Source organism: Aphelocoma coerulescens, chromosome 4 (assembly GCF_041296385.1).
Source record: "Aphelocoma coerulescens isolate FSJ_1873_10779 chromosome 4, UR_Acoe_1.0, whole genome shotgun sequence".
Lineage (NCBI taxonomy): Eukaryota > Metazoa > Chordata > Aves > Passeriformes > Corvidae > Aphelocoma > Aphelocoma coerulescens.
In genome coordinates, this window is record NC_091017.1 from 13,451,211 (window position 1) to 13,468,383 (window position 17,173).

At 41.0% G+C, this 17,173-nt stretch overlaps 1 protein-coding gene across 2 annotated transcripts in view; it reads right to left on the reverse strand.

Moving 5' to 3' along the window:
• Positions 1 to 16,609, reverse strand: part of TBC1D9 (TBC1 domain family member 9) — a 48,918-nt gene extending 32,309 nt beyond the window's left edge. For both annotated transcript variants that reach the window (XM_069012718.1, XM_069012717.1), the window contains exons 1-2: positions 16,216 to 16,609; positions 2,301 to 2,411 (exon numbers count right to left, since the gene is read on the reverse strand). In XM_069012718.1, the coding sequence (XP_068868819.1) occupies positions 2,301 to 2,411; positions 16,216 to 16,342 (238 nt within the window). In that variant the 5' untranslated portion in view covers positions 16,343 to 16,609. The remainder of the gene's footprint in view (positions 1 to 2,300; positions 2,412 to 16,215) is intronic.
• Positions 16,610 to 17,173: the final 564 nt, after the last annotated feature.

Sequence of the window (17,173 nt, forward strand, 5' to 3'; positions counted from 1 at the left end):
GTATGGTACATTTATTTATTCTGAGGCCATAACTCATAACTCTGCTTTCCATTTTATGCCCCTGCTTGAGGACACACTGTAGGTATAAAACTACAGTCATTATCTATAGGTGTCATGCAAAAAAACCTAAAGAGAAGTCACATGGCCTATTTCCAAAGTCTTAAAAATAAATTCTGAATATATGCACTGTATAAGGGTCTTTGAAGAAACACTATTTTGTTGAGAGCTTTGTGATTGCGCTATTTTCTTTGGAAGAGAGTCTGCAAACAACAAGAAAACTTGTGTCCTCAGCTGCCCCCTTTCAAGTCTATGGGATGGAGGTGGTTACTAGTTGCTGTGCATTGACATCTGGATGAAAATAAATAAACATACAAGCAAGTACTTTTACCCTTCTTTCTCTTCTGAGATCCATGGAAAGCTGACACGCATTACATATGGTCACAGCAGAGTAGATGACAGTACAAAGCATGCCATTAAATACAGATTTGGAAACAACCTTCTTAATACTGACAACTTCATTAATATCTGGTTTTAGTATTAGTTGTCACTAAGGGTAAATTATGTTATATGAATTTTTAAATCTTCAGGGAGTTGGTATTAACGGGTGTAGAAGGAAAAAGATTGTTTGAAGTGATGCCTTCTTTCAGGTCTGATACTACCAAAACCAGTAAAAAATACTTGTGCTAATAAGAGCTATTAGAAAAACTTCTGATTGGATTCAGAACGCGACACTTTGATATCACCTTGTCAGACACAGAAATCATATGCTCCTAAGAACAGAGCCTGCTTTGAACTAAAATTATTAGATCTATAGCAAACCTTCATCTATTCCTCCTTCTCTTCCCTTTCCAAGAGGGTATTTGTCTGGAGGAAAAGTCATCCAAATAATCTAAATGTCAAATTTTATTGGGAGAATGGGCACTAATGAAGTGGCACAGTTAGGCCAGAAGAAGCAATAGCTTCATTAACCAGCATTTTTGAATGTCAGGCAGCACTGAGGGTGCTGGAGGTTACCAGGCCATTAAAGAGATGATAGGTATGTATGCACTTCTCATTTGTTCTCTCTTCTCAATTTTCTTCAAATGAACAGAATTTTGGCTGTTGCCAAAAATGTTGTTGGCAGTGGAACTTTTGAGCTGGAGGAGCTGCACTGAAAAGTTTCCATTTGCTAAGACTGAAAAGCAATACTACCAAACCAATGATCTGACCTGACAAGCTTGGCTAGTCAAAGCTAAATGACCTGGATCTTCTGCATTTAACTCCAAACACTATTTTCAGAGACAGCAGACAAAACCAGAGACTAATTGCATTCTGTTTTATGCTACCCGCAACAGGTACCTGACCACAGAAATAAGCATTTAGTGCAGGATCTGATACATGCGAAAATCCTATTTGATGTACAAAAATATCAACTCAATTGTTTTCACTACTATAATGACAAAATGAGCTCTCTCACTGCTAGATCTGTCCAAGCTGGAGCATTAAAGACCAAAACTCTTGTGTTATTCCATCTCTGTAAGAACATACACTTCTGTAGTTAACTTTAGCCTAGCTACCACCTTGCTGAATTCTAAGTACATTATATTTAGAAAGACCATACACTGCCTGAAATAAACATCCAGGAGGTAGGGCATCCCAGGGATTTAGATGGTATTAACCTGCAGGAGAGAAAGGAAATGTCACACTGCTTGCTATTTAGTATTCACGTGAGTGCTGGGGCTGCACTTTCTTCCTGGTTACCATTGCAAGGGAAGCCAGGTGCCCTGTCTGGGTAACTAGGTTGCTATAATCCAAGTACTCCTCCCAGCAACCTCTTTAGAGACACCCCATCACCCAGGAATGCTGCCATCACTTCAGAAGTGCTGTAGGAGTGAGCCCTGGATATGGAGAAGAGCATGCAAGAAGGAGGAATGGGTACTGCTGGTTTGGGAACATCTTTGGCAGAAGAAAAGTGGGAAATAACAGATGTTTCTGTCCCAGCTCCATGGCCATTTCTGGTTTCATTCAGTCATTGTGCATAACACACACCCCCATGCTGGCATTCAAGGTCTGACTATCAGAAACTCTGGAACATCTGAATTTTATCACTACAACAGGTTTTCATCCTGACCCATTTATTTGTCCTGAGATGACTGTGCTCAGCAGGAAGGATGCTCTCTTAGCTGTGACACAGTATCCAGGAAGAATAAAAATCCATGTCAGTGTATTTGTCCTTACCACAGGCAATAGTCCAGTAGACCAAGTTGTGACACAGTATCCAGGAAAAATAAAAATCCACATGTCAGTGTATTTGTCCTTACCACAGGCAATAGTCCAGTAGACCAAGGAGTCTGGTGCTTGGTAGAGTATTCGATATGGTGCCACTCTGGCACTGGAGTCCAACACGACATCAAGAGTACCCACAAGGAGACCTATGGAAGAGGAAATTCTGATGAACGTACAGTGATGGAAAATCCAAGATCCCACAGGAGGAGGCTCTGCAGCCCCTCCTCATTCCATTTCACCTTCCACAGCAAAATGCAGATCTATATATTCATTCTCACGCTTGTTGTCTCATGTTGTAAAGAGGAAGAGTGATTTAACAGGGAAACATCTTCAGTTTAAACAAGACTTCAACTCTTTGATGTACATCAATGCTAGCACAAAGATGGGCAAATTGAAGCAAAGCAAAAGTTAGTTGTGTTATAAAATCATGTTTAAAAGTTATTTAGTTCTTTTCTGTGTTTCATATACTGCTGGAGCCCTGAGCAGTAAAAAACCTACCAACTACAAACCCTCCTCCAACACCAACAAGAAACCCCAGACAATACACCCTATAAGGGTTCGAAACTCAAATGTCAGATAAGTAAAACTAAAGACGTCCAGCAAAAATAATTGTGCAACAGTCTGATTATTTAGGGTAGGAAGGATCAAAATGCCTCAGAGTCAAGCTGTTTTTCAGATGAAAGGATACTGAGGAAAGACAAAGCCATACTGTTTTCCAGAAGTAGCTTTGAAAATTCTTTGCTCCTGAGGGAGCCACCAACAGCTGCATACCAAAAGCTACCAATAATTCTTAACTATATTTCCACATAGTCTAGATCCTATTTTTATAATAAACTACACATAAAACAAAACTCTAACCCCCCAAACTCTCTCCAAGAAGGACCTATTTATTTTTAAACTATGTAAAAGTTTTCTCCCTTTTCATCTCCACAAAGAATTTTCATCTCCCCTGCAGAGATGTCAGATTTAAACTCTCACGTTGAAAGTCTCAGCAGATTGTTTCAATTGTTTGAAAAAAACCTGAAATATATAAACAACAAATAGATGAACTTTCAGGGATTTTTTTTTTGGTGGAAATATTTATTGGGGTAGAAAAAAGGGGTTTTTTTTTAAACAGCTGAAATAAACTGCATGCTCCAAAAAAAATTTAAAACACTCCTGTTAAAAGCTCTCTTCTCCTTTCAAGTCTCATGTTTTCATCTTTTACTGTCATAGTTTTATTAGTTCCTCATTTTGCTCTGTCGTAACTGGTATACAGAATACTGCTTCCCTTGCTGTTCTTCTTTCAGATTTGTGCTGTGCATCATAAAGATATAAAAGCACTACCCTTTTTCTGTCTCAGTAGGTCCCTCAAATCTAAACTGAAACTAAGAAATACCCCACCTATCAGTGATTTTGTATTTCCCCCATTCTATGTCTTTTATTCGTATTTTGTTTTATACAGATCTTCTCAGGTTGGATCAACTGTAATCTCCTTCTGCTCAATGAATTAACATGCACCACTTCTTAATCCAAGAATTCTGAAATACATGAGAAACAACTTGGGCACAACATCAGGCCATTAGTAAGGTATGCTACAAAGCTGTCTGACAATTATAAGATCCAAACACAAAATATGTAAAATATCCCAATATACGTAAGTCTCACTAGCTTTAGTTGCCTCTCATCTCTCACACAATCTGATTACTGGTTGTACACTGACAAGCTGCCTCTGAACAATTCTCCACCAGCCCTTCTAGATACACCCTGGCTCCTTCCAAACTCAGGAGAATGAAGTAGGTTAAAATGTACCTTTAATTATTTTTTTCTCTCCGAGCTACACAAATGTAGTATGGCCCTGGCCCAGAAGACACATGTCACTTCAACCAAGGGCAAAATCCTCAAACACTTAAAGCTGCCAGTATGGCTCAACTGGAGTGCGGACTAAGCCAGACATTACACTTTGTTCATCATCTGGGTTTGCTGCAAATACAGCAAGAATATTTTCTTTGTGCTTTTCAACTTCACATGACTACTGACAGTAATAAATATGCAATAGGCATGATGTAATATCTAAATAAAGTTGTATGCTGGCCAAATGCAATCTTCTCTGAGATACAGAAACTGTTCATTCCCTGTATTCTTTAAAAATATGCTTGCTTCTTTCCTCCTGCTGTATTTCCAAATTCATTGGCATGTGGGCGATCCTGCCAAACAATTCTGCCCCTAGCTCTTGCAGCGCTGTAAAAATTGGGATATGCAGGTAAGATCAGGAAGTCAGAACAAACCTACTGACTTGTACAGCAACATCATGCTCAAAGGACCTTCCATCCTACTTTCTTCTCCCCTGGATGTGGTAGACAGAGGAGGAACATCCTCCTGTGCCACCAAACACTGTAAGACAGAGCAATGCATTTAAGAAATGTGAAGAGCACTATGAAAAAAAAAAACACCAACAAAAGAGAGAAGCCAGCATTAACTGAAACAACAGATGGGAGGTAGGAAAGGAAAAGAAAACAAAGACTACTTTCCAATGGTGCAGTAAGTAGGAGTTGGTCAAGGGCTTTTCAGAAATTTAAACACGTTGAAAAAATAATCACATAGTGAGGTTAAAGGAAGAAAATTGACAGAATTCCAGAAGATTGCATGGAAATTCAAATCCGAGCTTGCCAAGATAATTGCAACTGACAGTTTATCAGTAACATTTGACTTGTATCATGCAATTGCTGTTTTGACAGACGATATGCGTGATATTAAAAAAAAAATTATGTGTTTTCATAACATGAAAACTTGTGCAACCATGCAGCTACGCCTGCTTGCTCTCCTTCATGAACTGTTCCTTCTTGTGTTGTTAGGTCAGTGTTGGTTGTTTTGGGTTTGGGTATTTGTTGTTTGGTTGGGTTTTTTTGCAATGCAGACATGTGATGCAACCAGAATGAAATCACAGCAGTTCATACTGATAATCTGTTTGAGGATTTTCTACATGAAATAAAAGTGAAAATTAAAAAAAAAAAAAAAAAAAAATTAGAGCATTTAATACTGTTCATTAGTTCATTAATTCTTCACGTAGCAAGTACCTTTTCAGACACGATTACATAACTGAATTTCTATAGAAACAGAACAGGCAACAAAGAATCATACTCCTCAGATTAGACTGGCCCTTGGGCAAGAGCCAGTGAATTACCCAGGCATCAAATCACATGACTACACTGATTGCAAATTTTTTCCCATTATTTCATCAGCATTTCATATGCATTCTGACTGCATAATGAAATAAGGGGAGAAATTTCCAGTGTAAGAATACTAAATCTGCGAGCCATGTTGAAACAAGAGGTTTTCATGAGAAAAGGTTTAAAGCACATGGCATAATTTGTAGGATTAGCATCTGGCTAATCGATGGGAGCCCCAATCCTGAAGGCACGCAAGCATGAGTAACCATATGTGTAGGAACAGTCCCATCACATACACATGCCAGATTTGTAGAGCAACCATACCTATCCATGGGGGCAGGAGTGGAAAAGGGAGGGCTAATGCCTTCACTTTGCTTGATACAACTTTTTAATAAAGTCAGTGTTTTGCAAACTTGAATTCTACAGTGAAGGTCCAGAAGATTTATCACTATTCTCTTTCTTTTCTGTAAAACATAGGCATTAGCAGAGGAAAAATAATGATATATAATATCTGGAGCCAGGGAATACAAAGCCACAACTGGCTGGGGGGCCTGGGCAATTGGTCTTGCATCACATTACTGGAAGGACATACAATGCACTAGAGGGAATTACTGAAAAAGGGGTTCAGTTACCTGATGCACCTTGTGCTGAAGGAAGAAATCACACTATGCTTTACTTATCTGACCACATTCAGTGGCGGCTCACATTTAGTCATAAATTGGAGGGGGAGCCTATAACACTTGCAGAAAGTACAGATTAGTAGTCTTTATTCATTAATTAATTTACGATGTGCTCTACTTGTATCCTTACAACAGTAACCAATTTTCAACCTGTGTTTTTTGCTAGAAGGGATTATGACCACATGAAGCCTGACCTCCTCCATAACACAGACCCCCTTAACAAATTATTCCTATCTCACCAAAGGGTATTTTTCAGAAAGGTAGGTCATCTTGGTTTGAAAACTAAGCCAATAGCTTCAGCCAGTTGAGATTCTCCAAGCACCACTGCAGTCCTTGCTCCTTGGAGACCAGTATTCCAGATGGCTTACAGTCCAGACTGATTACAAACTGTCCACAAACAGTAATGAAATCAAGCAATGACCTGTAGAATCAAGCTGGTACATTTTAAGTTGCCACTGAAAGCACACACACCTAAGAGTACATGGACTCAAAACCTGTCGTAAGTCACAATATCTGTGACTATTTGGACATCCATGGCACAGATCTTTGCTGCAGGAATATTTCTCTCTCTTTTCTTTCTTTTAAAATGTAACTAGTGATTATTCTTTATCTTTCATAATAATTTGCAAGTGTCTTTGTAAAACATCAATTACTGGTGTTTTTAAAGGAAAAGCAAGTTTATGCACTGTACACATGAACAAACTCTTCATTAGCAAAGGATTTTCTTATGACATACACTAACCCTCTTCCACAGAAAGCTATGTTTTCATTTAAAACCACAAAGATTAAGTAGTCTTTATCATCCTTCTACAGTCCCCCTCACAGCAAGATTATATTTGAGAGCCTTTGTGTTTTACCTGTTCAAAGTAAATTGGATTACATATTCAAGAGTGAGGATCTGGATTATATATTACCTTTAGTGCACCCTAATAAAACACTGAAGCCAATGAATTATAATGACACTTCAAAGCTTAAGAATTACCAGCAGCCATGGCTTTGTTGCACAGCAAGCACCACCAAAAAGCTTGGGATGGCATCACAGTGATGCTTCCTAGTCAGCTCTAACCTCAGAGCACAGGTGCTTTCAGCACACACCAGCGACCTGTGACACATCCATTCTTCAGTGACACAGGCAACCTGTGTCACACCTTGCCTCGAGCTGAAGGACGTCACCCTGCAGTTGCTGCCACTGACTGCTGTGCCCTCCCTTCCCCCAGTTTGCCAGAGTACAAACATATGTTATTCACATGGCTCCTGGGAGAAGAGCCCTGCCCTGTCATGTCCTCCTCCCAGATCGACATGAATCCATACCTCAAAACACCTTTTGTTAGAAGATTTTTATCTAAAAATGTCTAAACAAAGAGCATACACGTTTTTAGCACACAGAGCAAATACAAAATCATACACCACAAAGAGGTGTGATATAATACAGGTCAGACTGTGACTCTTGGAGTCATGCTCATGAGCTATCGCTCAGTCTCATGGACGTCAGCAGCCTATTTGTATTTCCTGCAACCAGGAAAACTTGGAATGTCACATGTGTCACTTACAAGAACTTTTCAAAACAGGCACTGTAACATTCCAACACTGAATCAGAAACATACTGCTTAAAAGGTCCCCAGTATTTAAAGCGCGCTGATGACTCCTCTTTCCACTAAAGTAAGATGGATACATAATGAGTTCCGGTCATAAACCTGAAACACCCACGGCACCTATTTAGATTGTGTATGTCAGCTGATTTTCAAGAAAGCTTCAATCAATATGGTTGATTTAAGCCATATTTGCACTCTGAGCATTCAGTTTTATATTGATTTAATGGACAATTAATAAACTCTTCCTAAAGTTTACGTGTTACTTCCTGAGCTATAAAAACAATAACTCATAACAACACATGACTAAAACATACAGCACAAGGGATTGTTTTTCACCGTAACAATAATGAATCGTTACTCTTCCATTCTTTCTCAAGGCAGTTCATGTGATTAGCTCTCTCATTTGTTATTACAGGATGAGGTCATCCCATTACTTGTCTGTCAAAACTCAATCTAGAGGAACAATCTGAACTCCACAGGTAATACTATGGACAAATCCTTTTAAAAGGGAGGGTCAATTCTATTTGATTTAATTTCATGGGAAAGCCTATATAAATGGGAAATACTATACACCACACAAAAATAATTAGAGTGTTCAACTTTCAATACTGGCAGAAATACCCACAAAAGTAAGAATATAACCTTTTCATTGTGAACACCACCCTTAAAACTTTATGAAGGGCAATACTTTTTTAATAGGTGTTCATTCATATAAATGAAGGTAAAATGACTTCTAAAGACTTATTTCCTAACTGTCTTCCTATGTGGCTTATATGGGCATCTAATGTGGTATCAAGAAAACCAAATTCTTCCTCTGAACTTAAGGCAATTAATATTTTTAAATTAACTAAGAAATTAATAATTACATATATTTCTTAAATATATGCATTTCTTAAGAAATTAGGATTTGTTAAGTTTTCCTCAATGTCTGCCTTTGCTGCTCTCTCTTCCTACCAACACAGTTCAATAGAGCACTGATTTGTCCAGCCACCCTTTTCTTTGCACAGGAGTTTTCAAACACGTTCAGTGAAACTGATTTTGAGGAAGAATTGTCACTCTACTGACATTCAGCAAGAAAAGCAGCAAAGCCAGTACTTAACTTTCTCTGTCTGCAGGCTGATGAGCACAAATGAGAGGAGACTGAAAACCTAACCACTAATATTTAAAGAAAAAGCTTGGGAAGGGCCAGTGTGATATCTGGCTCAATTACCAAGGGATAAAGCAGCAACAAACAATCAAGCTTTCATCTGCCCTTCAAGTTTAACAATTGTGATTGAATCAGATTATCTTCCAAATATGTTAATTTAAAAGGGATCAGCTGTACTTGTTAATGTGTACAAACATCTCATGACCATCCCTGTAAAAAAATCTGTACCTTAACTTGAACCTAAATCTGGTTGGGTTTAGACTTTCAGCTTTTACAACTTTTTGTAACTTCTTCTGCTAAGCTGAAGCTCACCGAAAGAGATGATCACTAACGGGACATGCCACAGCTACAAGTATGTGAAAGCTTACAACACAAAGAAAACTGATCTTTTGACAAAACCCCAAACAAATTATCTCACACTACTGAAAAAAAATTTATACTACAGATCAATCACGCCAGACTATATGAAATTATGGAGAAACAGTGAAAAAAATATAGATGGAGTTAACAAATGCCTTCTAGGTGTGATGTAAACAATTACTCATAAGTTTGTAAAAAACACTTAAGAAAAGCATAATCAAATATCACAGACCAAAACAGCAGAGAAGTCACTGAACTTTACTCACAACTAATTATTTTTAAGTATTCCATTCCGTCAGAGTAGCATAAGCAAATTTAAAAGATTTCATCCAACAGGAAAATTTAAATCTGTATCTGCACCAACATAAGATTCAGACAAGCTGTGTAAGATGAAAGAACAAATCAAGTAAGTATGAGCAAATTAAGAAAAAAAACCCACCAACAAATCCCAACATCACCACTGCTAACCTAAGAAAAATTACTGTAAACTGAATCTAGTCAAATAAATCGATTGAGGACTAAAGTGGGCACAGTAAACTCAGCTTGAACTCAGAAGGAACGGTCCTGAAGCATGTTGAAATAGTTTCAGAAAAAGAGAATTTTAAATTCTCATAGTTCTGTCTGAATACCTGCAGACAGATCAGATTTCAATAAGCTATCAGAGGAGGCACTTTACCAGGGAAATGAACAATGCTGAACAGAAGATCCCAGTAACTGTGACTGATAAAATACTGGAAAAAGCACAGGGGAAGAACAAGACAGACTGTGAGGAAAGAACAGTAAAATCCAAAACATTAAAAATGAGCTGAAACTGAGATTTATCTATCTGGAAACTTCAGGAAAAAATAATCACAAATCCAGCACAGAAAACACAGTCTTTCCTTTGGAAAGAAAACAAATGGAAATATTTGGAAGAAGTCCTCTAGAACCTAAGGTCACCTAAGCACCAGATTTAAAGTCCAAATGCAAATGTAATTTCTGAATATCAACATTAATCAGACAACAGAAGTATGCTTAGTAGTCAACAAGATAAAGAAAAGCAAGATTTCAGTCAAATGCTCAGGGCTCTTCATACACATTGTATCATCATGCTTTAGCAAAGTCAATGGCAGAGACAACTCCTTTCTGTTACAGGAAAAGCCATATGAAGTGTGATACTGTGAAGGATAAAACCAAGTAGATTCAACCTGTACCAAGTATTTACAAGAAGAAATACCACATGAGAATACACATGTTTAAACTAAGTTCCAAAGACATTTGAGTATATGCTAGCACACTTTGTGAAACCTTTTTTAGTTCTGCAGGAATCTAATTGAAACTATCAAGGGCCCAAACCTCTGTGAAATATGACATTCTCTTACAGGGATGCGTAACTGGACAGTGGAATGATGGAAATATGGAAACTGATGTGAAGAAGTGCTACTTCTACACCTTTCAGTGTGGGACCGAAGAACAGTAACAAAAACCCTGTAAGCAACACAAACTCCAGTATAATGCAGAAAATTAGTAAGTAGCCTAAACATTGATTGCTTACTGTCTTGTGATCCTGTGCAACATTACCAACAGGGTTTCCTACAAACAGAGATCTCAGGAGAAATAGCAGGCCACCCTGGAATTCCACATGTCAAACAGTAACATTATTTGAAAGGCAAAAATGGCAAAAGGCAGCTCAGCTCAGCAGCCTTGATGGGCCACACTACTCACAGCATAGGAGATGAAGTATCATTCAAGGAAAAGTCTTTGACCAAGAAGCATTAGAGGAGAGAAGGCAAAGCTACACCAAGAAACATCTCAGGCACTGTGTCTCTAGAGCCAACAGTGCCCTGCTGCAAAAGCTGGAGATGGAGACAAGCATTAGACAGGAAGCAAGACACCTTCCAGCTGAGGAACTGGGAAAACATCTGGGAATTCAGAAAGACTGTGAGTCAGTCTGGGGAATCAAACAGCAGTTCAGCCCTGGACATCTGCATGTTCCTTGAAGTGGAAGTGCACTGGTGCGGAGAGGCAAACACACCCACAGCAGATCCTAAGGAGCATCAGAGCAGATTTGGTGTACTGACAAATGACAGCAGAGCATAAGAGACTAACTTCCACTCTGTGGGCCAAAACAATCATGGAAAGCTGACAGACAGGCTGCCCACCCCTACCCATTATGCTAATTGCATCCATTTTGATAAACATTGTATTTCAAGTATCAGAAAGCACATGCTTTCTACTCAAGTCTGACACGCAAAATTCCAACTACTTGAGCCAACAAGGGCAGAAAGTGTCAAGTTTGTTAAAACACGGACCATTCTTTGTTCAGGCCAAAAAGCTTTTCTAAATCTTAAGCAAAAACAGGTTTTCAATCAATGTCTTCCTCAACTCTCTGAACTGACAGGCTGCAAGCAAGACAGAATCTTGGCTCCAAATGTGAGCTATTAATTGTGTTGTCCCGCAAGGCTGCAGAAAAGTCTTTCAAGTTAGAACATTGTCACAGTATTAAAAATTATATTAGATCTGGCGTTGATATGTCGCATCAGCCAGCAAAGCTCAGAACCTCTCCTTTTTGCCTTTCCAGTGTGGAAATTAAATGACAACTTCTTCTGCCAAAATATCTGGGGAGAAGTAGTTCATCAGATCCTTTTATCACCACAAGTCAGCAAATTTCCATCTGCTCTCTTCTACTTAAACATTTGAATCATCCTTGGCAACATTGCACGGACTTACAACTCCTACTGCATCTCTCACATAGGCACTGTCCCAGCTGTAAGCATATATACCCTATCTGCAAAACAATTCACTCCTAAAAACAGTTCTTGCTAGCTAAGAACAACTTATTTCCCTTGGAATTCAAAGATCTCACAAAAACATTTTAAACAAAGTTACTTAGAATTTCATCTCCACTTCACACACAAAAATGTACACAGGCAAAAAGGAGCACAGTAGCCACCAGCTAATTGTACCACGCCCTCAGTCTCCCTTCCTGTAAGCTCTAAGTGAATACATTGCTCTGCCATCAATCACCAGACACAATAGATCCTTACTATAATATCTCCAACTAGAAGAGTTTTGCAAACATTATCACAGCGCAGCAGCACGCAGTTAAGAGACGTTTTTAAACCTACTTGTTGCTTTTGAATGAAAGATACACTTAATAACACAAGCCTTTTAGCTGTTTATAAAGTTTATGACGTTCATGATCTTTACATCCATAAAAGAAATACTGTCATACAGGGCACAGTGCCCAAATGATGGCAGAGATCTGGGTTCATGTTCTGTCCAAATGCCTCTGCTTCAGCTGATGCAGGCTGCTGTGTAAATAAATACACCACATTCCTCTGGAGAAGGAATTATTTCATACAGGCCAAACTACCAGGCTGCCCAGGGAAGCAAGAAGAATATGAGGAAAGAAAATACTTTCTTCCTTGTTGGTGAACAAAAGGAAGATGAAACACCTGATCAAGGGTCACACAGAAGCAAAATGGCATTATGTTCAAAATGGCATTATGTTCAAAATGGCATTATGTTCAAAGCATGAAACAATTTAATTGCAGAGCAAGTTCATCAACCATCAAACACTTTTAAAGCAGAAAAGTACTTTTTTTGGTCTTGTCCTGGAAGATTAATGCAATGATGCAAGATAATGTGAGTCTGCAAAACAGCTATGAAAATCCAATTTAAAATCCAATTTACAATCTTTCCTATTTTCCTTTTGTTAAAAAGAAAAATAAAACCCAAACAACCCTTCAATTAAGGCATGCTTACAAAGAAAAGTCCTACTGATGTGACTACTACTGACATAGACACAATAATTTAAATGAGTCCAGACCCCAATTCAGTATAAAAATGTATCCACACTGCTTATTAGAAAACCTGTGTCTCTGAAGTAAACTACTGACCAAATACACCTTGTTAGCAGAGATGACTTCTATGGACTCACTGATCAGCACTGCCCTAACACATTAAAAGATCATCATCATTCTCCTAACTTGTTACAACACAATATAGTGGAGTATTTAAATAAGAGAGCTTCTCTGTTCAACTGCTACATAAACCAAGGCCAAGAGGAGAGAACCAGTGTAGAAAGGGTGGATTTTCCACCCCTTCCCCCAAAGTGACTGATACTCCTTTTCCTGCAAAGCGTTGGGGCACTCAGAGTGGATCCAGGAGAACAGGTAACTAGAGTACTGTTCCTCTGCTCCAACAAAAACCCAACAAGGAGTACTTTCACCCATCCCCAAGGATACATAAAATACTCGGTTTTGGACTGAGACATGCCAAAAGAAGTCTGCCATGATCACAGATGGAGAGAAGGGCATTACACTTAACTCTGACGAGTTTGCTGATGACAGTTTCATGGCAAACCTAGATTTGAGGGAAATGCCAGAGAATCGATGCTTCTCATTGCGTAGCCACTACTTAAGTTACATGGTGAAGCCATCTAATGTCATCAAACCCACAGTCTCATCAATCTGAAAGTAAATTCTCATTCTACAATTCAAGACAAATGACTTCAAGAGTCAATAATGAGGGAGTAGAAGTCAGCAAAAGTTAGATCACAAAAAAAAAAGGACAGCTGTATTTACATCCTCTCTTGCAAATATGAATTGAAATCATCCCTAGCACAGTTAAAAATCTTGTATACAATATCTCTAGTCAACTTCAAGGACATAGAAATTGGTTTCCCACAGAGCAACCAGGCCAAATTTTACACCATATTCATGGGTGGCTAACTGCTTAGATTATATCTGAGCAAATTTCAGCATTATGTCACTACAGAAAGTGAAATTAAGGAAAAAAAACCAACCCACCACACCGAAGGTTCTTTTTTTCCCTGTTTACTTTTGCCTAGGTAACCTCCACCTTCTTCACAAGATCAGTATCATGTAGAGGCCTTCCAAAGGGTCATCCTAAATGCTGCAATTACTACAAATTACATCTCCTGTGTACCATGTCAGCAGATTTATTTATTCTTTAGCTCAAGATCAGCTAGGTCTTTTAATACCTAGTCTTTCCTACCAAGAACAATCCACTAGCTTTCTCCACCTTCCTTGTCCCTCAACTGGCAGACAACAGCTGTTAAAAGTACTAGTAGAAAATTCCAGTATTTCCATGAAAAACAAATAAACCTAAGTTCTACTTATTACTGTGCCTGTCAAGTTGGGAGTGGCTTGGAGACTCCATCCATCCATCCATCCATCCATCCATCCATCCATCCATCCATCCATCCATCCCTATCACACTTTTTGTTGACCACTGTGTCATAAACCCTTGACATTTTAGCACATGGTCTAGTAAGTTCCCATACATTCCTTTAAATACTGCCAACTCTAATAAATTAGTTAGTCACATGGGATTGATTAGTTAAGGTTTTGGCAACATACCGAAAAAAGCTACAACTTTTTACCAGCCCTTTTCTGTGCAAACAAACAAAACCCCTGGAAATGGACTTGTTGCTACTACATCAATGCCACAGCAGCTGCAGTTCCAGGTAAAGCGCAGGCACTAGTAAGAGCTACGTGGAAAGCAGATTTCAAAATATGTGGAGAATTTCACCTTCTAAATAATACTCACTATACAGACCTCACTCACATACTAAAATAATGGATACAGTGCACAAATATTTAAATTCCAGAAGGGAAGGGGTAATGCAGAAACAAATAACTATTTCTCTATTCTGAACTTCTACCAAATGCTGAAAGCTTATCCGGCCTCCACAAAAAACGGAGTGCACATTTATGAATACTACTTCCATTCAAGGACAAAATCTTCCAAAAGTGTTTTCTCCATCTGTAAAGTGGTTTCACCAATCAGACTATTCCACATACAACTGCATGTGGAATATGGAGTATTGGTATGCATGCACTGTGCAAACAGGTTGAAGAACAGAACCCTAAACTCTCAAAATGTTTCCCCAGTAACTGAGAAATGACTGGAAAATGGATGGCTATCTCAAACCATCTCTAATTCAAAGATAATAAAGTCAGAAAGGTAGAAGAGCGCCTTGTCAGACCTTGAGAGGCCAGGGGGTAATCCATTAAAGGAGAGCCTGAGAAGAATTTTTCAGTAAGCAAAGCAGGGGTGAACTTTTGAGGCAAGACACATTTTTTATGGATTTGCCAATCCTGTCCACACTTCAAAGATTATATATATTTTTTTTTAAAACTACAACCAATGTGGAGCGGCTGTTGGTCACTTCCCACACAAGAATTAGGTAGTTTATCAACACACAACACTGACACAAGATCTCAGCAGACTACATGAAAACACACTTCACAGCGGTGCCTTAGTTTAGAACTGTTTACAAGTCCATAGAGCACTGGAGGGCTGAAGAAACACTTAATCTCACAGCAAACATGTACAGGACCTTGAACCAAACACAGATGCAGCACATATGTTTAGTTCGCTTAGTCGGAAGTACTAGTTGTCATGGAAGTGTGTGAAGACGAAAGCACAGGTTTCAGGAGAATGAGCTTGCTTATTCTGTACCAATTCAAGTACCAGTGGAAACACCATTGGGTTCTGCATCTCCAATCTCATATAAATACCTAAATGTTGCCTAAGAAACGGTGGAAGACCTCGATGAATGTATATGCACAGTATTATTAAAACCTACATGAGTATGATCCAAATCTCTACAAAAGCGTCTCCAGCTGCCAGCATTCGGAAACAAAGCACTCAGGGAACACACTTCCCAAGGACATCTGGAGAATAGGGAGAAGCCGAAGCAAATCTGTTCTCTTCGTAAATTTCTGAATTACAACATTGTCTTATTTTAGGGAAACCGTGCTAAAGGTTCAGCAACAAAATTTTCTCTGAACCTGGGGCAAGTCACACCCTGACGTACGGAGCCATCGGTCTCCCACACAAGGCTCCAGCGCGTAAATCCTCGTGGGAATCTTGGCGCATTCCACGCGCCTTAGCTCGGGCGGGCGGCAGGATCGGGGAGCGCCGCTGCAGCCGCCCCCCGGCCCCTGAGGGACCCCGCACCCCGGGAACCGCCGAGAGCCCCGCCCCGGCCCCGCTGCCACCGCCCTTACCCGCCAGTCCCCCGCCGCCACCATCGCCGCCGTGCCCCTTCCTCCTCTGCAGGATGAAGTAGGGGTTGGCCCGCTCCGTCACCCACAGCGCGTTCGCCAGCAGCACCTCCTCGGGGTTCACCCACATGCTCCCGGCGCGGACAAAGGCGGGCCCGGCGGGCTAAGGGGTGGCTCACGCACGCACCGCCCGCATCAGGCGCCACCATGCCCGGCCGCCGCGGCAGACAGCGCAGCCCCGCGGGCACCGGCGGGCACCGGGCGGAGGCAGCAGCCGCATGCCCCCGCAGCCTCCGCCGCCTATCCGCGCTCCGCCGGGCGCGGAGGGGCGGCTGCTGCGGCCCGGGGCGGCGGCAGCTCCCGCCGCAGCGGTGACATCAGCGCCGGCCCGGCCCCGCACGCTCCGCGCTCCCTCTCGCACAAAGCCCGCGGGACGGCCGCGCACCCGCGCCGTGCGCGCCGCCGATCGCTCCGCCCGCCCCGCGGGGAGCACGCTCCGCGCCCCCGCACCTGAGCGCGGGCACGGGCACACCGGCGGCAAGGCCGCGCCCGGCATCGCTCCGCAGGGACACTGCGGGCAAGAGCCGCGGACCGAGAGCCGCCCTGCCTCGGAGGACTCGGGCTGCCGGGAGACCACAAGCTGGACCCGAGCCGGCAATGCGCGCTCGCACCCCAGAAAGCCAAACGTGTCCTGGGCTGCATCCAAAGCACCGTGGGCAGCAGGTGAGGGAGGCGATACTGTCCCTCTGCTCTGGTGAGACTCCGCCTGAAGTGCTGCATTCAGCTCTGGGGTCCCCAGCCTCCTCTGCACACAGTCTGAGAGAGTTCTGGTTGCTCATCCTGGAGAAGAGAAGGCTCGGGAAGACCTGACAGCACCTTCCAGTACCTGAACGGGCTACAAGAGAGCTGGAGAGGGACGTTTTGATAGGACAAGGAGTGATGGCTTCAAACTGCAAGTGGG